General features: G+C 47.0%; 1 protein-coding gene across 1 annotated transcript in view; it reads right to left on the bottom strand.

The window, feature by feature from the left end:
- LOC144938537 (V-type proton ATPase subunit H-like) overlaps nucleotides 1-25,841 on the bottom strand; it is a 104,159-nt gene that overhangs the window by 29,757 nt on the left and 48,561 nt on the right. The window contains exons 10-12 of the mRNA XM_078866455.1: nucleotides 8,649-8,717; nucleotides 6,837-6,946; nucleotides 4,727-4,852 (exon numbers count right to left, since the gene is read on the bottom strand). Coding sequence (XP_078722581.1) covers nucleotides 4,727-4,852; nucleotides 6,837-6,946; nucleotides 8,649-8,717 — 305 coding nt within the window. The remainder of the gene's footprint in view (nucleotides 1-4,726; nucleotides 4,853-6,836; nucleotides 6,947-8,648; nucleotides 8,718-25,841) is intronic.

The raw sequence follows: 25,841 nt of genomic DNA, 5'->3' as shown, positions 1-25,841 counted from the left end.
TTTTTTTATTTTTTACCTACGTGACTTTACCGAAAAAACCTAAGAGTATGAATCCTTGCAGTCACGAAAGCTTCAAATCTAGAACTCTGTAGCACCGTAAAGATGCCAACCGTGCAGACGGACATTTCCACGTTTGTCAAAGACTCGCCGAAGAACCCAACATCAGACGCCGCGGCCAGGTGTTCAGCTTAAGCGAGTGAACGTGGACGAGTTCCCGTCTGCTGAAACGAAAGGCACTTTAATCCCGTCGTACGCAGACACCTACGACTTTCAAACGAGCCGAGGAGCGGCGATGCGAAACGCCACGCGCCAAACCGTCACCGGCCACAGCACGGGTCAAAATGTTAATACACACGAAGGTATGCGCCGTCCCGGGTTCCGTAATAGTAATGTGTAGGCCGAATGCAAATATCGGCTGACAAGTCTGTTCCAGATTATACCCGGGGTCACGTTCCATTACCGAGTCGGTTTGCTGCCTTTTTTGTAATTAATTAACAACACAGAAATAAATGACAACCGTTTCGGGAGAGATATAAATGCGTGTGTGTGTCCATCTCGATGAGCGACGTATGACGTTTCGCATTACTGCCGGGGTCGACTATGCTTACTTGAGGTCGTTAGCGACGATGTCGCCACAGGAATACAAATGTGATTGCTCGTTAAGATGAAAAGCTCCCGAGGTCGGCGGGTAGGTAATATTTTTATGGCGTTATTAAAGGAATGTTATAATGCTGTAGAAGGGTGCGTTTTAGCAAAGCACATTTTTTAAATGTTTAACATTGGAAACGGGGATGTACTATATATGTAAATGCGTGCAAACCACTTTTGCTCGTGCTCATTATACGTACGGTCACGTTATTACCCCTCATCGCTCTCGCCGTGTGTTTCTTTCACTTCAACTAGCAATTCGTAACAAAATGACATTCTCACCTTTTTTTACTGGGTGCTGTCTTTACAGCGGCAATTTGTTCTTAATTAAAGTGGCATTAATTAGGTGGTTTCAGTGTTTGACGATTAGAAACTACACATAAAGTTATAAATTGAAACCTTTGCAGCGCCTCTGGGCATCGTAAAACTTTAAAAGGGGAGACTGGAATAATTACACAGTGAAATAAACACTTTGGAGAAATACTTTTTTTGGGGCCGAAATTATTTAGCGCGGGCGATTAATGGCGCGACACCCCTTTAAGAAAGTGCCACTCCCAGGTTTTATTTCAACGATATTCTGAAGTTTATGTTTCACACAATAATGCCGCTACCACCTTCAAATCACATTACATGGAACTCTTTATTGCTGGCTTAATTAAAACAAATTGATCTGGTCTGCCTTTTTTTTTGCTCCTCGCGGTACACTTGGGCGGCGGGGGGGAGGCGTTTGCTCGTTTGTCCAAGGCAAGGCAGGTGGCTTGACGAGCAAATTGACCAAGGGAGTAAAAGGTGCAGTCCTGCAACTGCTTGCAGGCGCCACTGCTGGTGCATGTACGTGTCTATGTAGGTTGAACTGTGCCCCCTGCTATGGGGGCACATTGGCACAGTAGGGGGTACAGCTGGGTGCATCTAACATTCGTCTCAGTCAGCCAACCCATGACACCTGAGTCTGTCCCGAGACCTCCTCCTCCTGTTAGCGAGCCTTCGACACTTCACGTGGCCTCAAAGTGCGCCTGGCCTGGCACAGGTGCCGTGGAAAAAGGACAATAAACTAAACACAAAAAGCAGTTCTAGACAAACGAAAAAAAATACAGAGCCTCCAACAGATGGAGCACTAGACAGCCCTTCTAGAGCTCATTGTCGGCCTATTCTTCTGCGCCGGCCACACTTTTGCCCCCATCGCCCGCGACCTGCCAATCGACTCGCTCCATCGGGTTGTTCAGAGGCAGCGGGGTATCAAGAAACTGGCGTCGCCGTTCCAACTGCCGGCAAAATTCTCGATTGCAAGTCCAGTGTGCTAGCCGTTAATAGCACAACAGCGTCGCACGAGATTGTTAAATAGATTTCTTTAAAATCCATTCTGCTGCTCTATTTGTAAGTGAGCATTTGTGTGTACGTGTGTACTCATGCGTGTGTGTGCGTGGGGGAACCGGTAGCGTAGCGTTTAGCACACGACGCTACGAGCCTGGCATCCTGAGTTTTTGCTTCCTGGCCACGGCTGACATCAGTGACGACTGTGAGTCCCGGTTTTGGACATTCTCTTGGTCGACTCAACCTTAAATGAGTACCTGACTGGGTGTGGTGCAGCCTACAGCCTGCAGCACCACCTCGTGCTCCGTGCCGGCTTTCACAGACGCTTGCGAACAGCACTTGCACCAGGACAGTGATACTTTGAAATGTACCGATTTTCAATGAGAAAACGTGCGCATTTGTGTCTTTCGTTCACATAAAGTCCTGGTCACAAAAGCAACGTTTGTGGGGAATAATATCCATTTTTTTTTTAATACTTTTTAGGCATTAGCAATGAAAAATACCCGGAAAAAAATGGTGTTACATAGTGATAAATTAAAGCCGCATAAATGATCATCACTGGGAGTGCACCGCCCGCAGTGCACATGAATATGCATTATTTACCACTCGTAAGAGGAAATGCATTTTAATAATCACCATTAATTGCTCAACCACCATTGATTAATGCCAGTTAATTACGTGTTTTGTCACACACACATTGTATAAATAAATGAATACCAATTAACAGCCTTTTTCATATAATTTTTTACCGTAATTCTCCACTTTGGGCAGTGAGATTGTATGAAGTTGGGGACCGGTTCAGCTTGGGACATCACTCTGAGCCATGGCAGGGAATCAAACGCAGGTCACCGCGGTTCATAGCACAATGCTCTAGCCACTGCAACCACTCCTCCCTCCAACTATTGTTGACAGGGGATATCGCACAAACGGCTCTCCCCCATAATGACATCTTGATATTCAGGTAGATAACACACCTGTCAACCCCTTATCAGTGCCCTACCTTATTACAGGGCAATTCAGACCTTATTGGTCACCCCGTGCCCTTATAAATCTCAACGTTCATCCTACAAAGTCCCATCACAAGCGAGAAACACAAACAAATAGACAAAGAATAATGTTGCCCCTATTGAAACGGCTGTACGCCGTATGGACCTGAAAACTCCATTTCCCTGCACAAGAATACGGGTGAACCGTATGGGTTGACATGTACGAGATAACTAACTTATAATGTTCACGTAAACATTATGGCTTGATAGTAAAGATAAAGGTACAGCACTGCAATGTCTTGTCCATGCCACTGCTGTTGGAAGGACCTCCACTTTAGAAAGCTCAAAGGAGCCTTTCTATAAGGTATTTGGCCTATTCTTCCACACTGGTCAGATAGACCAGATTAAGTAGTCAATCGTTTCAATGTTGGGGTCAATCGTTTCAATGATCATTCCAATGATTGACCCGCAATGTGACGAACACATTGACATGGGCAATATACTTTCGCCTACACGCAGAAATTCAGTTTATAACTTTGTTTTCAGGAAAGGCTTACGCTGCTCGTAACCTGCTTACTCTAATTTCAAGTGCTTGGTGCAGCAGTCCCTGTTATTGCCTTCGATATCTCAAAAGTCTGGCAGCAATCTATTTTATCAACTAATCCACGCGTAATCTTCCATAAACTATATATAGATATATTTTTTGTTATGAAACTAATTGTTTTACTCGAGCATGTTTTGCTTGGGGACAAAAAAATGAAAAGAGCATCGCTTAAACACTACCTAAGCCTGTTACCAAGAAGCAGCAGCTGCCCGTTCAGAAAGTTTGAAACTGTTCTTCGAGTTTTAATGATCGCCAGCAACACACGCACACGCACGCACAGACACAAAACCACGCACGGACTTGCTTAAAGGTGGCAGCTTGCCACTCAAGATTCAAGTTTGTTATTTTTGTGGTGCCGTCTCCTGCTCTTATTCGTTTGCCTGTTAATCTGGAGGCACGGCGAGTTTAAAGAAAACCGCTTGACAGTTACCGGATGTTTGCCGACTGGGTTGAAGAATGCATCTCAGTCAATAGACACACAGAGAAAGAGAGAGAGTCACGGTGTCGAGGTACAGATGCATAGCACGAGAGGAGGAGGAAGAGGGGGGGGGGGGAGATGGGGGGGGGGGGGTCTTGAGCAGCGTGTAAATATTAACACGTTAGAACGACACTCTCCGCAAGTTGGCTTGTACACGAAAAGCGTCCAAGTTGAGAGGAGAGGCACAATCCCAGAAGCCTGACACATAATTTTCCACATGCACATCGAGTGCAAACCTCGGGAACAGGAAGACAGCCGCGATGGCCTTGCACAATTAGGATACATGTATTCCTGCCGTTAAAGTTTCTGGCACGAAAACATTCGCAAAGAGCAGCAGCACAATTGTGTGTGCGGTGCCGGGCACCTGGCATACTGTGCTCAAATAAATCGGGAATGAAGCCAGCTAATTGGCCCAACTAAAACCGTCCCCCGCAGCGCATATGGCCAAGTGCGCACAGCTATTACCCCACACACAGCGCCCCCGTGCCAACTGGGCAGACAGCTGGCATTCAATTGCTTGGAGCACCTGACTAAATCACTAACATTAAGCTGGCAGCAAAACAAAAAGGACTCGGACTACACAACACGGCCATCGCAAGAGGCAATCTTCTGCCCCATTACCACCTTCGCCCGTCACGAGGCACAAACGCAGGGGAGGGTGTGGGGGGGGGCGAGGCTCCAGCTCGTCCCGTCACTCACTTGAGCAGCTCGTAATTCTTCTCGTTGAGCCGAGCGGCGTTTTCGCGCCAGAACTTCTCCGACTTGTGCACGGGGCTCCACTCCAGCCGGCCTGCCTTCAGCTCCGCCGAGTACTCGTCGAACGAGCTGCCAAAACAAAAACGAGGGCGGAGGTAAGGGAGTGGGGGCCCTACGGCTGCTTGATCGTGCCACTGCTGCTGGTGGGAGGGCCTCCAGAAGAGCCGTGTGGACCGTCGGCCCACCATTGCACGCTAGGCCGGGCGTTCTTCGGCCAAGGAGGACAAAATAGCCACACTTTTACCCCCACCGCACGTGTCCTTGCGGTGTCACTATTAATGCTGCTGTTTTGGACAGAGGTGATGGCAGGTGGCGGCGGGGAGGGGCAGGAGGCAATTTAATAAATATGCCCAATGTTTAAAATTCCACACCGGGAGATTGAATCGAACCGTCGACCTCCAATTGTACCAACCATCCATCTTTAGTCGCTCGAATGACACCAACCACCGTTTTCTCTGAGTCTGTTTCATACGAAAGATCATTTAAAACATTTCATGAATCTGCTGCTGGATGAAGACCTCGCGATATCGTGTCGGTCGGTGAAGGGGGGCAGTTTGCGCAGGACCGGTTCAGATGGCGCTCGTCACCGATATTAGCCGTGACCGAGCGTCGAGCTCAGATCGCCGGGTTCGTTAGCCAATGTGCCACCATGCCATCCCGTTAGTTACGTTTCGAGATAATACGATTATAATTTGTTCGTGTCTAACCCTGACTCTGAAAAGTGTTACCCGCAAGCGCAAATATTCCAACACAAAATATTAGTATTATTAGCCTCTTTCACCGTTGGAACACTCGTATTGACCAACACCACCGCCAGCACTCTAAGCCCGTGAACGGGTCTGGAATGATATAATTCATGAGCTGCGTTGCCATCAAACTATTCCTCCCAGTAGTAGTAGGTTTTTACCCTTTCAACTGGTACAAAAACTGACGCCTTTATACAAGGCATCATGTTTGCAATAACCACAACACAAGCAGTCAAAATGCAAGCAAAGATAAACAACTCTGATAATGATAATTATATGCACTGTCCTTGAAGTTGATTGGTCCACACCCAAGACAGCTTTCCTTAGAGCCTAGTCTCCATTGGTGTTGGACCAATCAACTTCAAGGACATTGCATATCATTATCATCATCAGAGTTGTTTCTCTTTGTTTGCATTTTGACTGCTTGTGTTGTGGTTATTGCAAACATGATGCCTTGAATAAAGGTGTCAGTTTTTGTACCAGTTGAAAGGGTTAAAACCTACGACTATATTTTGCCACTGGTAAAGGAGATGTCTCATAGTGGATTCCTCCCAGTGTAAGTTACACCAGAAGAGAGAGGGGTGTCGGGGGAGGGCTTTCGTTTTCGAGCCAAACAACAACGGCGTCCCTGGGCGAAGAAAAGCCCTCCTGCGAGCGGAGTCGTCGTGATGCCATCTCGAACCGACGCCCCAGTGGGACGTGGACGGTGCGTACGGGGGGGGGGGTCATGAAACACTGTGATAGATTTGTCCGCGCGAGTCTCTGTGTCAGTGTCACGAAGAGAGCGTCTGGGTTCGCCAGATAACTCGGCGACAGAACAAAGGTGCTTCGTAAAACATTTATGGAAGTTGCACTTCACCTCCCCTTCCGTATTAAACACAATCTGGACGCTCCTCAAAGTAATTTAACAAAAGATAATTGCACGAAAACACGCTGGCAAGATTGGACAAGCGTCCCAGTGGCACTGAGACACCAGGACAGCGTTCTAGTGAAGTATTATTTTTTTTAATTTTGCTGGTAACAAGTGCAGTCAGTGAGCTCCAGAGCGACAATATTCACAAAAATGTGAATGTGCTCTTTAAATTGAGAGAGCAGAGATAATTGCGCTATTAAGTGCCATCAGTTTCCTTGTTTTTATTTTATTGACTGCACAAGCTTTTTTATTTTTTGCACGGTTGCAATCTTTACGATCTCAATATTGAAAACCGTAAAATATTATCATCTCCATCTCCGATGTGAAAGCGTTTTCATTCCATCTCCTGCCCGAGGGTGTCTGTCTCTCTCTCGCTCTCGCTCCGTTTTCCCACCTCAAGTCGTGCACGCTCTCTCCGAGCTTCTCCAGCATGAACTTGATGTCCTCTACCACGTCCTCGTCCTCAAACTTCTGCTGTTCCAGGTTTTCCAGCTGCTTGAGCACCTGGTGAACGGTTCGAGCACGGCCAACGTTGGTGGTGAAAGTCGACTTGGGGAAAATATAACAACAACAACGACAACAGCAACCGTCATTCGCCACTAAGTGGCGGTGACGTCCCCACGGCGCTTGTGCCAGGCTATGTGCACATTAAGGCCACGTGAAGTGTCGAACGTCCGCTGGCAGGAGGTCACGGGACAGACCCAGGTGCTATGGGTTGCCTGACTGAGATGACTGGCTGATGCACCACCTGTGCCCCCTACTGTGCGAACTTGCTGTGCTCCGCTCGTTGTTGTGAGCGTCGCTCCTCTGCCCTCCGTTGTTGCTGGAGGGCGACTGCCTCCCACTGCCCAGTAGCGTCCTTCAGGAGCCGCCTTCATAGAGGCCGATCTTGACACCGCTGGCACCAGTCCACTCAGCTCCACATCCTCCTGTACCACATCACTCCATCTCTTCTCTAGCCCGTGCCGCGCCTGTTTAGCCCCCTCTAACCGGCCGAACAAAAGCTGTTTAGGCAGGCGGTGGCTGGGCATTCGGGCTACATGACCCAGCCAAAATACGCATGCACGCACACACACAACACTGCACACGCACACGAGTAGACAGCCAATATTCGCAAAAGTAATTAATTAAAACGGATTCTCAGTCTCACAAAACACACGTCGAAAATGCACGTTTAACAACGTTTTTAAAATGTGTGCAAATAGCATGCGGATGCCCTCTTTATGTTGACTTATCTTGGGTGCAGTGAACTAGGAGCTTGGAGAACCGGCCAAGAAAATGACAACAGCAAGATTCCAACTGCGTCTGAATTTGTGCTCTGCGTGGCGATAACGAGAATTGGGAGTCTTTCTTTTGTTTTAAATTCTTCGACATTTGATGTCTAAGAGCTCCTCAGCCAGACGAGAGATGCAGCCAACCCACACACAAGCACAATTAGCAAAAACGACAACAACAAAAAACACTCAACACGTTCGCCAATAACACTATGTGTGTGTCTTCTTGGTTCTTTCGGTAAAGTCACGTAGAAGGGAAATAATAAAGTAATAAAAATACAACATAATAAAAATATAATAAAATAAAATAATAATAAAATATTAGAAAATATTTATTTTTATTATTTTCTCATTTCCCTTCTACGTGACTTTACCGAAAGAACCAAGAAGATTAATCCCTGCAGTCACGAAAGCTTTAAATCGAAACTATGTGTGTGGCCTAGAAAGGATAAAAATACGTAATCGGCGACATTTCGGGCAAGGAGCCTACCTCACAGCGGATAAATGGAGAGGCAGGAGAGACAGTTTGAATGCGAGTCGGGGACTCTACTATGCACGACGGGGGTGCAGGATGGTAATTAAATGTCAGAAACGTTTCCGTGGCAGGACACTTCCCCCCCCCCCCCCACCGATGGAAGACCCCCACAGAGAGGGCACCAACGAGCACCCCCCCCCCCCCCACACGTGGACACGGCCAAGCACCGACAGTGCCCCCCTCCCCCCGCCTACCCCCGCCCCTCCTCCCCCCAAACAAACCATCGACGCGTTGTACCGGGCCTGTGCGTTTCACAGCAATAAAAACAAAGTTACAACAGGAACAATATAAAACAAAAATGTCGAACAAAGTTTCGACCCTCGATGAAGGTGAGACGGTGGGACGTCTCGGGCAGCAATGGGGGGGGGGGGGGGGTCGGGGTCGGAACTGGACGCACCTTGCACTGGATCATGGTGAGGGCGAACTCGTGGCGTGTCTCCTTTTCCACCGCCTGCGACAGCATGTTCTGTAGAGACACAAACGCCAGGGAATCACCGGTCGCGTCCACGTGCCGCCAAGTTTGTCCTCCTCACTCCCGCCGCCCGGTCCAAGCCTCGGTCTCAACCGAGCAGTGTTAATGTTTGTTTAATTCTCGATTGAAAATGCACTGGTTTAGAACTTCCGCTTTGCGTGTTTTTAGTTGCTTGTCCTTCCCTGCACCTCCGAGTAGCGTGGTTGGCTACGCACGGTGCGAAAGAGGTTCAACATACCACCATTGGAACCTCCTTTGCCAGAAGCAAAATATGATAATTGTTTTTTTACCATTTTATCTGGCAACAAAACTGACACCTTTTTTACACGGAGTCATGTTTGCATTGGCCACAATACCTGCGGTTGGAATGCAAAAAAAGCTATTGTGGTCAATGCAAACATGACTCCTTGTAAAAAAAAAGTGTCAATTTTGTTGCCAGATAAAAGGGTAAAAAAAACAATTATCAGGTTCAAAATACTTCAGATAGAATTGGGAAGGCCACAGTTGGTCAATCGACAGGTGGCATGTGGCGGGGTAAAGTGCGTGTGATCCCGCCTCTTCCAAGACGTCTGGCCAGCGTGGCGAGTGGGCCCCATGTACTGGAGAGATGATGTCTAAGAGCTCAATTTAATGGATGCGCTTCCATCACCAGTGGAGTCGATGAGCAATTGCAGGGCTGCGCCTTTAACCCTTGCAGCTAACTGCCATTGGCGCGGTGCGAAATGCATCAACATTCGCGGGGCAATGTTTTTTTGCTTCCCTGCACGTCGTTGTGAAATCATCAGCAGCGGTTGCTCCTTGAAATAGCGGGCAGTGCAATCAGGCTAAGTAGGTCACTCAGAGCGCTGAGACGGGTAAGTGGGATTGGCCAGCAGGGATGGTCTCCGATGGTCAAGGATAATGACCGAGTGGCAGCCAAGGAATGAGATCGCGACCGACAGGAGGTCCAATGGAGCGATTAATTCAGCTCTTGTGCAAAGGTGTTGGGCGGATTATAACATTGGAGTGAGAGGCGGCAGTGGCTTTGGGATGCCTTCATGGCTGATGATAATGACGGTAACAATTAGAATGACTATTGGAAGACCACGTTACAATAATTCACGTTTTAGAGCTACTGTGTTGTTGTTATTTAGTTGCTGGGCGTATCATTAAAATGTTTAACTCCACTCAAAATCCAACTACATGAAGGAAAACTTTTTGTTAATGTTCCGTTATATGACAAATATCGCTTTATATATGCATGGTGTTTTGAATGCTTAATATAAAGCAATGGCTAATTACGTTAATTAGATAGCAGCATATAGCTCATTAGCTGTAATGTATCCTGCAAAAAGTATCTACAAAAACGTTTGCAAAAAAAGCAGGATCACTAAGACTTTAACTTTTAAATTCATATTTGTAGGAGCAAATTCAATTAAGCATTTAATGATAAACATGCCATCATGCAACGCGCAATAATAAAATCATCATCAGCCATGGTCAATCCACTTCTGATGAAAGCCTTCCAAAACCGCCAGCATCTCTCTCTCATAAAAAAAAATTAACGCGTGTAGATTAACCATGGAGCAAGAGTTAAATGTTTTCTCCGAGGCGTCACTAAACACTGGACCTTAAAAAATATATTAAAAGACATTACTCATCAGTAATGCAGAAAATAAAACACATTTTCAGAATTAGTCCGCTATGACCAACAAGCACTTATCATTTATTAAATCTATGAATAATGAAGATTAGATACGACCACGTAGAATTGTCGTGGTTGTGCTCTCCGGCTCTCCAATATACTTTCGGGGTGCTGTTTGGCACGATGCCCGACGTTTCACTGCTTGTACCGGGAGCTCCTTGAGGAAATGAAATGAACAACCTCCCAGCAGCGAGCAGAACGGAACGTCGGACACGTGGTACGGCCTGAGAGCGCATCGCAGAGTCTATAACGCGATTCAGAGCTCGCCGGTGAGTTATCTCCGCAGTTGCATATGCATCTCTTGCGACCGTCGCATTCTCTGAGTGAAAAACAGGGCATTATGGATGGGAACCATTAACTTCGGCCAAACCGTTTTGTGATTGGTAGTTTGCGTTGTACATTTATCAGCGCACTTGAGAGAGAGCCGGTCGATTTCCTTTCTCCGTGCCCCGATTTCATTTGGTCCGCAATCATCAACAAGCGGTGATAAATTCGAGGCGGACACAGGAGCCGTATTTGTTGGCAAAGGGAAGATGGGACCGGGCAAGGCTACAACGCTGGCGGGCGTGGGCAGCGTGGTCGAAAAATCCACGGTCATTTGGCAAGCTTTCGGTAAAAAAAAAACGCGGCACTGGAGGATGTTTTCGGTGGCTCGTGCCCAGGTGCGCCTTGCCAAGATCCCCAGGCAAGCGTTCAAAGGGGTTCAACGCCGCTGAAATAGCTCACTCTCAGAATGAATGGCAGCCCGATGATGGGGTTGTGTAAAAACAAAAGATAATTGATCATTTGTGTGCAGAGACAGGTTTGTGCTCATCTGTTTCGTTATTTATATTCTCCACAATGACATTAATGAATATTTTTGAGTTACGTATTATATAATGCTCCATGCAACTGGCGAAGCCATATCTTAAAGAGAGGGTCCTTGCCTATGACATCTCGCGGTTCGCCCGCAATGATTTAAGCAAGCCAGACTCTGCTGATGAGACACTGCACGTCGAAACCGGTGCAGAGTTTCTCGTGCCGAATCAATGCTTGCTGGCATTCACCTTCGGAAGGCTGTGGGACCCGATGGGTCGTGTACAGGACACTTTTACTTTTTTTCGCGTGCAGAGACAGACGTTAATATTTGTATCCTTCACAACGACGGCGCTAATTATTATTTTTGTTTAGGGGGGGGGCATATATATATACACCCAGCGGGGGGCACGACATAACCTATCATCTCATAGAGTCCCTGGCACATAATACTATGCTACACAGTGGCAGTGGGGTTCGCAAAATGCCGATTTACTACTAATAAACCCCAATGATCCGATCGAAATTAGGGATTTCGATCGGATCATTGGGGGGGCACGTGCCCCCCCCCCCACACACCTGTGGGCAAGCCTGCACAGTCCTTTGTCGATGTGTAACGCCTCCAGTGGCTGCAGGCGAGCGTGTAAAGTGTTTAAGTGTTCGTTAATCGTTACTGAAGCAGACGGGACGTGGGCACAATGAGGTTTTTTGTTATGATTATGGGCGTCTGCCGAACGAGCGATCATTGAAGACAACCCGCCGCTGCTAATAAAAATCATACCAACATGTTTGGGGCCGTCCATAAATGACGTCACGCGATTTTGGACTATTTTTGAACCCCCCCCCCTCGTCACACGGCGTCACAAATAGTCAGACCCCCCCTCAAATATGACGTCACAAAGCTCTGCCCCCCCCCCCCAAAAATAAAACATGCTTCAAATCGCTTTAAACTATTGTCATTGTAGTGCGTAATTAATGTGGCGCTGCACTCTGATGTTGTAGGAGAAAACATTTATCAAAAGTTGCGCATTTTGATGTGACGTCACATTTCTCACCCCCCCCCCCTCCTCGTCACACATCGTCACAAATGTCTGACCCCCCCCCCTAGGTGCGTGACGTCATTTATGGACAGCCCCTTTTGACTTCGGGGGGGGGGGTCTGAGTGGAGGGGGGCAGTCCGCTGCCCCCCCCCCCTCGCGACACTACAGGGGAGCCACAAAGAAAGGTCATTAGGATACTCCTGGGCAGTTTCTACAAATGTAGGCGACCTGATGGCAAGGGTCAACGGTTTCAAGACGTTAACAAATGCACGTGTAGTTTAACACGTATCAGCCATAATATAGGGGACGAGGGGTTGGGTTAGATCGCGTAAATATAAATGTGTCGTTAAAAATCTGGCTGTCCGCTTGATGATGCTAGTTTTAATTACTGGCGAAACGTACTCAGATTGTAAATGTTGTGGCTTGGCTCTCCAGCACACTGCTGTACTAGAGACGAATTGGCACGTTCTGTTTACGTGACAAACCTTACTAGTTGGCTGTGTCGGGTGGTGGCGGTTTTAACGACACATTTACATATTTACGCGAACTAACCCAAAAAAACTCGTATCATTAATGCATATGTGTAATGAACTCAACACATTCGTCAATAACACTGTGGCTGTAAAAGAAAAAAAAATATCATAGGCAACGTTCCGGTCAATGGCACTTCTTCATAGCACGCAAACAGAGAGGCCACACACACAAAGATATAGAGAAAGTTAGAAGATTTGGAGAGAGCACTGCGCACACCACAGAGCCTGGTGAGAATTACGTTCGAAAATATTTTCTGATGACTAATTAAAAAAAAATTCAATTGCCATACGAATAGGTAGCTTAATAAGAGCACGTGAGCAACAGATTTGATCCGTTTCGAAATCAACTCATGAACATTCAAAGTGAACTTCAGCAAAACGTCGCTGTCGCATTGCGTCGTGCCGCGTGCGCCAAACATCGAAGCCGCATCAGCAAGTCATTCGATGAATATTGCACGCGTTGTTATTTTGAAGACACACATTCATACTTATCTGTCGGGTTTTTTTTTTTAAACAAACGTAGCCAGGAATTGTGGGACACACGCATCCGTTGCAATAACGCCGTTGCGAGTGCGCGTGGACATGAATGCGTAGGTGGGTGGTTAGGTAGGTAAGTAGGGTAAAACATACCACGCTAATCTCTTTGGTTCTTTCGGTAAAGTCACGTAGGTATTAAATAAAATAAATCAGGAGATTTCGGGCACAACACAAGCGTTCGTCATCAGGTGAGACAGGGATTTACCGAAAGAACAAAAGAGTATGGATTCCTGCAGTCACGAAAGCTTCAAATCAACACCACGCTAACTTAATAATTTCTTACCTTTTTAAAAAATGTATTAATCTGCACTGTTCATTTATTTTTCCCTGTTATGTCTGTCACGGAAACGGCGTCTGGTTTGTATTAATGAAACCCGACTTAAGTGCTTCTTGGCTCACAGGATACTTCAAAATAAACTAAAACTGAACTGAAGCTGAACTTGGGACATTGGCAACGTCTGACTGCATCTCCACACGACACGACACTGACGGCACACTGATCATCATCCCTCGCCTGATTGCCCCCGGAGATGGAGGAGGAGGGAATAAAACAATGACCCCATTCTCTTCGAGGGCAGCATTCCAGTACCTCCCTTGGCTTGACTCGCCACTTGTATTCAACAAACAAACAAAGATCCCCCGTATAGCTTTCATAGACTGTTGGGAAAAGTGCTGTGAGCGAGCAACCTATGAAGGCCGCAACAGCACACGAGCGAGTGGGTGACCAGCAGTACACCCAGCCGACTGTCTCACTACTAATGGAGATGTTTACACACCGCACCAGGTACCCATTTGAGGCTGAGTCGACCTAGGACCGGTACAGATATTCGTCACCCATGTTGGCCGTGAGCGGGAATCGAACTCGGGACGCCGAGTTCGTAGAGTAGTGCGCTAACCACTACACCACCGCTCCCCAAAGACAAAGACGGTGGTGTAGCGGTTAGCGCTACGAACCTGGTCACCCGGGTTCGATTCCCGCTCACGGCCACCACCAGTGACGATTATCTGAACCGGTCCTGGGCCTCCCCTAGGTCGACTCAGCCTCCAATGAGTACCTGGTGTGATGTGTAAACATCGCCACCGGGGAGACAAAGGCGGCCGGGCGTGGTGCTGGCCACCCACCCCCTCGTGTGCCGTGCCGGCCTTCATAGGTGCTCGCTAACAGCACTTGCCCCCACAGTCTGCTGACACCACTCCCCACACGCACACCCACCACGCGAACCGCATGGTTTGACTTCAAAGTGCTTAAAAGTTTGCAAACAAATCTCAGAGACTGCCAGAGTCCCACCCCCCCCCCCCACGGGATGCTTTGACCGTCAGGATCTGTCTAACAAAACGTTACGTAACTGTGACCACACTTTAAAAGTCTTTAAAACAGGCCGTGAAAATATATATACATTTGTATTCACAGTAGCCCACGAACCACTAATTGCGTACATTTAATATAATCACACCACGGGTCAAGCTCCGCATTGTCCGTGCTGAGAAGGGGGGGGGGGGTGCCATTGCTCTCGTCTCACCACGCAGCAGCAAACGAGCAGCAGCGCCAATGCTGATGAGACTCGTTCACGTCCTCACATTATAAATATGCAGGCCCGTCCATTGCGGGGTGCGGAGCCCGGGGCAAATCCCCCCCCCCCAACGCCTTCAAACAAACCCCGTATTACATCTGAAGCGCAGAGACCCACAAAGCGCGAGGCCCAGGGCGGTCGCCCCGATTCGCCATAGCGAAGGGACGGCTCTGTAAATAATCATCTATAAAAATTAAGTGTTAGGCTTCTCACCGACATCTAAAAAGGAGACCACATTGCCAAAATACTTTAATTTCTCCACTGGCTACTAATCAAATCCCGGATTAATTTCAAATATCATTTTAATAAGGAATCACTTTAAAATAAATATTTGTAAGTCCGAAGTGGATTCACCCCTGCATACTAATATCCTCTCATCTCATCCTACCTCCCTCCACACACTCTCCTGCCTCTCCCATCTCATCCCACTCTACTCCCCTTCATCCACTCTCCAATTCATAAATCGAAGCTTTCTGTGGAAGCCCTCAGTCCACCTTCGCTCAGTGGGAGATCACTCATTCTCCCCAAATGTCCCCCGACATACTGAAACTCACATCCCACGGCCCATCCGTGCTGTAGACTCCCTACCCCTGTTCAATTACCTTACTTTTTAAATCCTTTATATTAAGTTCGCGTGCTTGCTTGCTTGCTTGCGTGCTTGCTTAGGACCGTGCAAATCTATCGGTCGTTTTTTAACCCACTTCCCGTGATCCAATCGAGCTGACATTTTCCACACAGACTCGTTGTGCCAGACAATTATTGTTCGTGAAAAAAAATTCCCAAAATTTTACACTTTTTAGGCAAAAAAAATGTATTTTACATATATTCAAATAGAACGCATTCATGGCTTTGGCTGAACGTCAGAGTGTAAGAGCCCAGAGCGTAACCCCTCCAAAGGCCGTGGCGGAGTAGCGCAGTTGGTAGCGCCCTCGCTTCCCATGCCAAAGGTCGCGGGATCGATCCCCGCGTCCTCCACAGGCGAATATATTTTTAAATCCTTTATATTAAGTTCGCTTGCTTGCTTAGGACCGTGCAAATCTTTCGCTCGTTTTTTACCCCACTTCCCGTGATCCAATCGAGCTGACATTTTCCATAAAGACTCGTTGTGTGTGACAATTAATTTTCGTGAAAAAAAATCCAAAATTTTACACTGTTTAGGGAAAACAAATTAAATATTTAATTACCAATTGCTTAATGGTGGCAGACAATCATCTGACGCATAGGTGGCAGCCATCTCAAGCCAGAGGACGAGAGGACTCTAGCCGCCACGCATATAAAGGATTTATAGTGAAAAACTTTGTTTTTACGGGTTTACTTGTTCACTGCCTATGATTGTCTGCCTCTCTCTCTCTTTTTAAAAATAAATATTTCCACTCTTTCTGCACATGGTCTCGGTATGCGGTTAGAGGCCGCTATGTAAATCCGTATCGTGTTGAGAGCCCCAGACTAAAAAAATTATAATAAAAAATGTGTTTAGTTAATAATACAAAAAAACATAACAATTCAACACGCTACATTGGTCTGGGACTGGCTCTGCTCTTTGCAACCTCTTTTCGTGAGCCAGGGGCTCGGGGCCTGCTGCGGAATGTCAGGTGAGTGCACCGGGGGATTCTGAGGATATCTAATGCAAATATTGCCCAAATCAGTACGGCACACACACCCACACCCACACTGGGGAGCTGGCTATTCATCTCGCGCAGTGCGCACCTCTGACAAGCGCGCAAGGGTAGATGCAAGGGGTCGCAGCCTCCTTCTGTTGTCGGGGAAATCCAGTGCGATGGCTCAAGACCTCGCGGCGCCGCGTGGCAACGACGCCATTTTGATTCTCAATTGTTGTTGCTGCTAATAAAGTCACATTCTTGAGACGCGGGATTTTTTTTGTTTACGGTAAATTGAGAAACAAAATCCCCGGGCACAATCAGGTGATGTCTATGTCCCCCCCCTCCCCCCACACCGTCCTGTCTTGTTGAGCACCACGGAGGTTGTCAATAATTCACAGCCAGCACCATTTGCAAAATGGATGCCCTTACTCCACGTGGGAACCAAACAAGAATCATGCGCAATGCGTAAATGTGAAACTAAGATATTTATAATGGCAAGGTGGAAAGGTCGGGAATGCTACAATAAATAGCAACGACTATACGTATTCATTGTAATCAGCAGCAGCAGCTACCATGGTCAATCTACTGCTGGATGAATACCTACACAAGCTGTCACCAGCTGTCGTAATACTGTGATGCAACGACAATCCACCAAGCAACAATCTGGTGTAATATAAAAATGTAAATACGAAAATTGAGTTTACACATGTAGAACAGCGATGATTTGCAAAATTTCATCGCGTTTTTATTTTCCCTTCTATAAATCTACATTTAAATCAGTTTGGCAGGCCACTGCTAGGCGGAAGGCCTTGTTACGTAATGCCAGTCATGGGGGTTGATTGACCAAACTTCACTACTTTGGTCCTTGTGGATTGGTAAACGATGGAGGGCTCCAGATATCACTCGCCACCGATATTAGCCCTGCCCCGGGTCCACGGTGCAGACGCGTCAACCATAGTGCCACCGTTCCATCTTCTTCTTTCTTTTGAATTCCATCTCGCAAAATCAGTACCGAAAAATATATATTTCAGAGTGACTTCCAACTCCAACGACCATCGAGCGGCTGGAGAGCTCCTCTCCTGTTTGGCGCCCGTTGTGGCTAATCCGCAATTCAACAGCGGGGTTCAACCACTGTTTGACTTTCCCCGCAAATTGGTACTCAATTCATCACCCTCCCCACACACACCACGATTTGAACGCTTGCGAACCTTCCCGATGGCGAGCCGCTCAGCTCTACCTCCAAGGCACTCGTCCGGAATTCAACAATCAAAAGACAATTTTTGTTTTTACAATGACACCACGTGTGCTGCTCAGCGGCTGGAGAACGGCGCTAGGAGACGTTTGTTTTCTGCGGACCTCTTGCTTCGAGCTCGAGTCCCGACTGCGATTTGAAGCGAAGATGCGGCGTCGGCTTGTTTTGGAATGATGCGGCGAGTCGCACCGCCCCGCTACAAACCTGCGTTGATGTCCATCAGGGTAAGAATTCTCTTCGGAAATTGAGACGACCCGCCACTCACCTATTGAAGATCACCACTATAACTTTACGTGCCAGAATTGATCAGGATTTATTGCGCTCACCCCCGTAGACCTTTGAATGACTAAATGAACGATCGAATTTTTGAGCTGCAGGGATGACAGATCTAATCATCGACACAGAAAGCTACGAATTTTTATTGTTATAGACATATCTGCCTGCACAAGGGTCATATTCATCATCATCATGAACATGATGATGATTGAGATGAAGGCTTCCTCAAGCCCTTGCCATCTCTCACATATAGAAATAATATTACGAAGTGTATTAATCTCAGCGGTAATATTTTAATCTGTAATATTGTTTATAGGTCTGCAGACAATCGGAGTAGATCCATTGTAGGATATAACACAATGCTTGCTTGATAATGAAGCCACGCTGTAGAAAACAGAGCAAAGCTTTTAGACTATCTTTTTCCTTTTTTACGATATTACATTGACAGTGGCACCACAAAGGACAAATAAGAAAAACTGAAAGAAAAAAACAGTCAATAACGTCGGTTTCAAATATATATATAGTACAAAATATATCGATAATAGGCAATGTTTTGGGCTATGGCGCTTCGGCTATGAAGAGCCCTTGCCTAGATTGTCACCCATTTATATATACATTTTATAGGGCAATGTTATTGACAACGCTGTTTGAGATTTTCTAAGGATACGATATTTTTTTTTATCGTGTACAATTTGAAACGAAGCGCTCACGAGCGGCCATTGATCGTCAGTGTTGGTCGCACTTTTGTCGTTGCGATCGCCAACGGAGGCGCCCCTTGGGGACAATCCCGCATTTCTGCAAAGACCTGTGGCTTCGAGCAGGCAACGTGGACGTCTGAGCCTTCGAACGATGCGCAGAAAGCAACAAAATATAGACAAGGGTGGGGCGTGGGGAGGGGTTGTCGACTTGTGGTGACGTGGCCACGTGGCAGCGCAGATCTCCGTGGTTCGAGCCCACCGGCCGCCCTCGTTAATACTGCGGGTGTATTAACCCCTACCTACCCCCCCCCCCCCCCCCCCAAAAAAAAGATGCGTGCCCGCCTGCTTCGCAAAAGGAACGTTACAAAATACCGTGACGTTACTCGAAACGGAGGAGGCCGCATACGCTGGTGTCACGATCGAAATTTTGCCAGAATAAAAAAAACTGCCCCGGAGTTAAACTGCTTCATTTGTAGAGATATCAACATATGAGTGGCGAGTCACGTCCGAACTGACCGATTATAGCGGTCTGTGACACATCGAGCCTCCTTGAGAGCCTTGCGCGATAGCATTAGTGGGAGCAAATTATATATTGGACAAGGAAGGACAATTGTTTGATATAACCTCTCAATAATTCACCTTCGTAGGCCCTCTTGGTTAATTGTCATTGACCCCCTCGGCTAATTGGTCCCACAGCATCAACTCTGCCCCATGTATCTGCTCTGGATCCCATCAGGAGTGTTGGGTTTTTCTTTTTACTGTGGGTCTCCAAAAACGAATCGAAAACGTATTTCATCCATCAGATGGCAGATTGTTTAATTACCTTTCTTGTATAACACACGGATGACAGAAAAATGAAAAACAAAGAAACAGATGGGAGGCATCGTAGACAGAGACCTGGCACAATGAGATTCACGAAAAACAGCGGCAGAGAAGGCGGCGAAAGATCGTGAAGAGGTGGTGGGAACTCGTGTCAACAGCACGTGTCGAAAATCACAAAAATGCCTGATGTTGATGCACGATCGGATCCTGGTCGCATCAGAATAAACCCAGCGAGTGTCCGAGCAGCGTGATTAATGCACAGAGCAAGCCTGAGCCACACTCGACGCGACCATTCACAGCACACACGCACACACTCGCGCGCACACGCGCACACACGCACACACACACACGCACACACACACACGCACACACACGCACACACGCACGCACACACACATGCACACACGTGCACTCGGCGGTTTCTTGAATCACGCCCGACACCGAATCACGCCGTGTATCGGAGGAGCTGCGTACGAGTCCGCGGTTGTGTCGCATGCCTCTCTCCGATGTGTCCGCGGTGTGCGGCGTGTGTTGTGTTCTCGTTGTGCTGCGTGTGTTGTGCTCTTGTTGTGCTGCGCGTGTCGTTCGGCCCGGTGTCTGACGTCTCGTGCCACATGCGGGGGAGCTTCAGTTAAATTCCGTTCCCGAAAAAGTCCCCAGCACTTGCAGCGAAGCATCGGACATCGTGCCGAACGACACACGGTGCAATCCTAAATCACGTATGAGGGCTGCGTAAGACCTTGTACACAAGCCTCGACACGTGGTACCCAATGCTTGAGTCTAAGTATTTACTTAAGAGCGACCCTATATTGCTCTAAGAAAGGACGTCCGGTTGATAGGGGTGTAAAGGATGCGCGGGACATCCTGACACACAAACACCACACAACCACGGGTTAAGGGTCAGGGGTCACGCGAGTACTGCCATGCACGACACGCAATCCGATGATTGAGTGGAGGACACTCCGATCGGATTGGTGCGGGGAAGGATTGGCGGAAAAACGGGGACGGAGTTGGAGAGTTCGAGGCTTTGGATGATGAGTAGAAGTGTGGTGTGAGTTGGTGACGAGAATCAAGACCCTTCTTTGACCAGCTCAAGTGTCCTCTTCGCGGGGTTGGAGTGGAATGCCGCACTAAGAGGAACATTCTAGCATTTTCATCATAATCATTATCAGCCACGATCAATCCATTGCTGGATGAGGCCTCCCTCACACCGTTGCCATCCCCTTACGATTCCGCAGTGTAGCGATCCGCCGAGCAGCTGCGTGCGAGCCTGTTCATGGAAATAAAACTAGAAACTAATAAGACAAAAATCTTTGCCGCAAAACGGAGAGGAGCCAATTCAATGTAGATGGTTTTGTATTGCGGCGACATCCTGTTGGAGCGTAGAAGGAATGGGTTCACTCGTACGCGTGACAACCGCGAACGCGGGAACAATTGCTGACACACGAGCGGGCCTGGATGTGTTTTAACAGAAATCGATGGACTGTGGGCAGATTAAAGCTGCCAGGTGGAGGCGAGAATTGATTATGAAATAGTAGGAGAGGAGAGAGACCTGACACCACAGGGAGAATACGCAACAGCTGCCAGATTGTATTCAGGAGAAGCGCTTATGGATTTTGAGGCAGCAAGCAAGCAATGAGCAACCATTGTGTGAGCCGATCACGTGGCTAAAGGGTAACTGTGCGCCTAACTACGGCACGCGTTTTAGATCGATAAATACAGTATCTACTAAAGCGTTTTAGTAGAGACTAAAGCGTTTACTACTAAAGCATTTTTTGTATGTACTAAAATGTTTTAGTAGATACTAAAGCGTTTTAGTAGATACTAACGGGTTTCCTGCTAAAGCTTTGAGAATCTACTAAAACGTTTTAGTAGATACTAAGGGGTTTTAGTAGAGACTAAAGCGTTTACTACTAAAGTGTTTTAGTATATATTAAAGCGTTTTAGTATATACTAAAGCGTTTTAGTAGCTAAAGCATCTACTAAAGCGTTTTAGATCCAGAAATAAAGTATCTCCTAAAGCATTATAGTATCTACTAAAGCGTTTTAGTATCTACTAAAGCGTTTAAGTATCTACTAAAGCGTTTTAGTTTCTACTAAAGCGTTTAGTATCTACTAAAGGGTATCTATTGAAGCATTTTAGATCGATAAATAAAGTATCTACTAAAGCATCCTCACTCTTTTTGTAATCTATTTCCAATTCGTGCCGACATGTTTTTCAAAGTACGCGGTCTTTAAACCTCAATGTTATCCCAATTAAATGTAGTAGGCTTTCGCAATATTATCCATAATGGAGATATTTTGGGTTGGATCGCATACATGCAAATGTGCCATTAAACTCGCCACAACTCGACTCAGCCAATTAGTAAGGTTTGTCACGTGAACAAAACATTCCGATTCAAGACCGAAGCAGGAGGAGGATTTCTCCACAATTTTGGCTGTCGCCGGATGAGGCTGGTTGCAATTACTGGTGGAACGTCACCACCACTCGAATTGTAAATGTTGCACTCGAAATGAAGGACGTGGGCAGGTGCTCCAAATCGAGGGCAAGCACATTCATTTATTGTGGTTAATATTAATCTTGTGAAGAACAGCACCGTCACTCTGTAAAATGCAACAGCACGTGTTACACGCAGCAATTCTTCCGAGTCGCCATTAACCACGTGGCTGGTTTACACGTGCGGTTATTCTTTAACCCTGTCAGCCACCTACAGGCCCGACTCAGTCATCACATGCTGCTGTACACACATGCATTGATGCACTGCACAGCACATCAGGACTTTCACAGAACCACACTTTACTCCCTTGCTGCACAAGGACATTTTTAAAAGAGTGATCCATTCCTAATGTGCCACATTGTGGGTATACTCTCACACCGGTGTGTGGAACGAGTAACGAATTGGCATGTTTTGTTCACGTGACAAACCTTACTAGCTGGCTCTGTGGCAGGTGGTGGTGCCGGGTTTAATGACACATTCATATTTACGCGATCTAACCAGAACACTATCCTTTATTTTGGGTTATCCAAATTGTGGCTATTGGCGTGGCTCCATGACGCGAAGCACCCGCTCAGAGTTCTCGCCGAGCAGTGGGGCTCTTCACGTGAGAGAACGGCCCATGGAAGTGGATATTACAGAGCTTCCTCCGAGATGCCTTCCCATGACCTCTGGTCCACACGGTAGCGGGCAGCAATTTCCCACCTGTTTTTTTCGCTCAGATTATTATTATTATAAATTTTCATGAGTCACGTGAATATTTTTTTGTCAATTCTCAAAGCCAAATTAAGTGGAACACCACCGTCCACATGTGAGAACCCAGTTCGTTCAGAACCAGTGGCCTAGATTTGAAGCTAGGATCTCAGCGGTGCTAGCTGCGAAGTCTGAATATGGCACGGCAGCTGTGACTCTCTCCTACTCCAACGGACAATTAAGGACAGCTTACAGCGGGGAACTGTGGATCGAAAAGATATTCACTCGACTACTCTTGAAGCCATCCATTGGTGCACTCACCGATCGAAACGTGAGTATATGAATGTCACTGAATGACTCCCTACCATACGAAAGAAGAGTGGTTATTTAAGTCTAATCAGTGTCTTTGAGTCTATGGGTCTTTACATTAGTCGTCAGTTCTCGATTAAATTCGTTGGTGTCTATGTAAGTCTATGAACCTCCACGTGAGTCTACGCGTCACAAACCACGTGGTAACGCCACGGGCCGCTTACGTAATTTTGCCGGCAGCATTTACGGTCATTTCACCGGGCTACTCCTGAAGCCGCACACGGGCACACCTCACCGACCTCCACGCGAGCACGTAAACGTCGCCGATCGTCTCCCCGGCGTGTGGGACACGAGGAGGTGCTCGGATCTGAATGAGAAATGTTGCGCACGCTGTTTACCGTTTAATACATTTCCATGACGAAGATCCCCAGCAGAGCTCACCAAGCTGTGAGCCATGCCTCGCCCCCTGGGTAGATGATTTGGGCATTATAGAAATAAATTAGCTACACAACAGCATTCGCTGAGATTTCGTTATCACACAGATTGAATGCATGTAAACAAAACTAATTTGGCCGGTAAAAGTTGCAAGTTTCGTGTTGTTTTGACCAGCACTTGCATAAAAAAATTTGCTTAATTAATGAGCGTACTAAGCTCGTTGTAACCTGTGACATTACAAATGTGACATCCTGTAAAGTTCTTTACGCCGTCGGTAAATGAAAGCGTGCGGATTGGAGATTCGGGTTGGTTTTCTCGGCGTGTGAATCAATGCTGCCGGTCCCACACTGCTCCCATGAGATCACCAATCACTGCACGCGAATCACCGCACCAGAATCACCGCACTACAGTCACCGCACCCGACTGAGACCTTCACAGCCGAGGGACGCGGCACAACATGCGGAGAATGTCACACAGCCCGTGGCAGGTATTCGCTGATTAATAAATAAGTAAATAAATAAGTAAACAAGTGATCAAATAATAATAATCATAAATAATAATAATAAAATAATATCCCAATAAAAAAATACTAAATATATACTAATAACAATAATAAAATAATTATATAATAACAATAATAATAACATAGGATGTGACATGCCTGAGCGGTAGCGCATTTGCCAGCTGTTGCAGGGGTTTGTGGCCCAAGCCCAGTGTCCGCTCTTGTTTACACCGCCGGCGTGTTGGCCAAAACTGACCACTCAGCGGAACCGTGACGAGTGGCTCGCGATTGGAAGATTGCGAGTTCCAATCCTGGTTGGATGTTGACTCAAACCGTCATTATTCTACGGGGGGTGGATACAAATCAGATAACTTCATGAGGAAGTTCACAGTTGTTATTCTTTGGATGGACAAGGAAGGGCAATTGTTTGATATAAGCTCGCAATAATTCACTTTCGTAGGCCCTCTTGGTTAATTGACATTCACCCCCTCGGCTAATTGGTCCCACAGCTTCAACTCTGCCCCCATGCATCTGCTCTGGATCCCATCAGGAGTGTTGGGTTTTTTTTTTACTGTGGGTCTCCAAAAATGAATCGAAAACTTATTTCATCCATCAGATGGCAGACTGTTTAATTACCTTTCTTGTATGACACACGGATGACAGAACATTGAAAAACAGAGAAGCAGATGGGGAGGCATCTTAGATAGAGACCTGGCTCAATGAGATTCACGAAAAACAGCGGCAGAGAAGGCGGCGAAAGATCGGGAAGAGGTGGTGGGAACTCGTGTCAACAGCACGTGTCGACAATCACAAAGATGCCTGATGTTGATAACGACGACGACGACGACTATGCACGATCGGATCCTGGTAGTATCATAATAAACCCTGCGAGTGTCCGAGCAGCGTGATTAATGCATAGAACAAGCCTGAGCCACACTCAACGCGACCGTTCACAGCACACGCACACACGCGCACTCGCACACACGCACACTCGCGTTGAGGCGCGTTTTTTTTTACCAAAAGATATTCACTGTCTGCTACGCGGTGGATGTCAGAGATCCCGTGGTGTTATGTGAAGAGAAAAATTTGGCCACGTCTGCTGGCGATGGTACACATTTTCCAAACTTTTTTTTTTAAATACCTGCCAATTATTTAATTGGGTAAACCCGCATGGCACCATCTGTCAGACGCAATGCCTTCGTGGTAGCCGTGCAATGTAAGAATGGCACGAATACCACATATACAACAATATCGTTCGTTTCAATTACTGTGTGTAATTATCACGGCAATATCCAGCTGGTTGTCAATCCAATGCTGGATGAAGACCGCCGTGTCGGTCATGGCGATTGACTGTACTTCACCAGATTGGGAAGCGTGGGATGGTGAAGGCGAGGGCTCAGAACTGGATCAGATAACACTCACCACTGATGTTACTCAGGTTAGCCGTGCCCGCGAATTGAACTCAGGTGGCTGGGCTCATAGCGCAGTGCACTCTAACCACTGAGTCACTGCCCCCTTTGGGTTACGTCCCAAGATCCCAGATGAATGAAGTTCAAAGTCTCCCATGTTCCTTGCGAGCACTGCCTCATTTCACCATGCCCATCCTGTGCTCGCTGAGCTGCATTGCGTTATGGTTGCCGAACGAATACATTGTACGGTCGCACTCGTTACACAAATGAAGCACAATACATCGCTGATGTCGTCAAAGAGCGTAAACCATCACGCGAACTCCGCTCATCCTAGCAGCAGCGGCTTATAGTTAACCATTGAACGAAGACGGTCACTGCATCGCGCACTTTCAGATTCGCTTCTGCGGCCGTCTGGAACGCTCTTCCTTCCAATATTAGGAAGCCACTGGAGCTATGCACTTTCAAA

Source organism: Lampetra fluviatilis, chromosome 2 (genome assembly GCF_964198595.1).
Source record: "Lampetra fluviatilis chromosome 2, kcLamFluv1.1, whole genome shotgun sequence".
Taxonomy (NCBI): domain Eukaryota; kingdom Metazoa; phylum Chordata; class Hyperoartia; order Petromyzontiformes; family Petromyzontidae; genus Lampetra; species Lampetra fluviatilis.
Note: the sequence above shows the minus strand (reverse complement) of the source record. Positions and strands in the feature narration are given on the sequence as shown.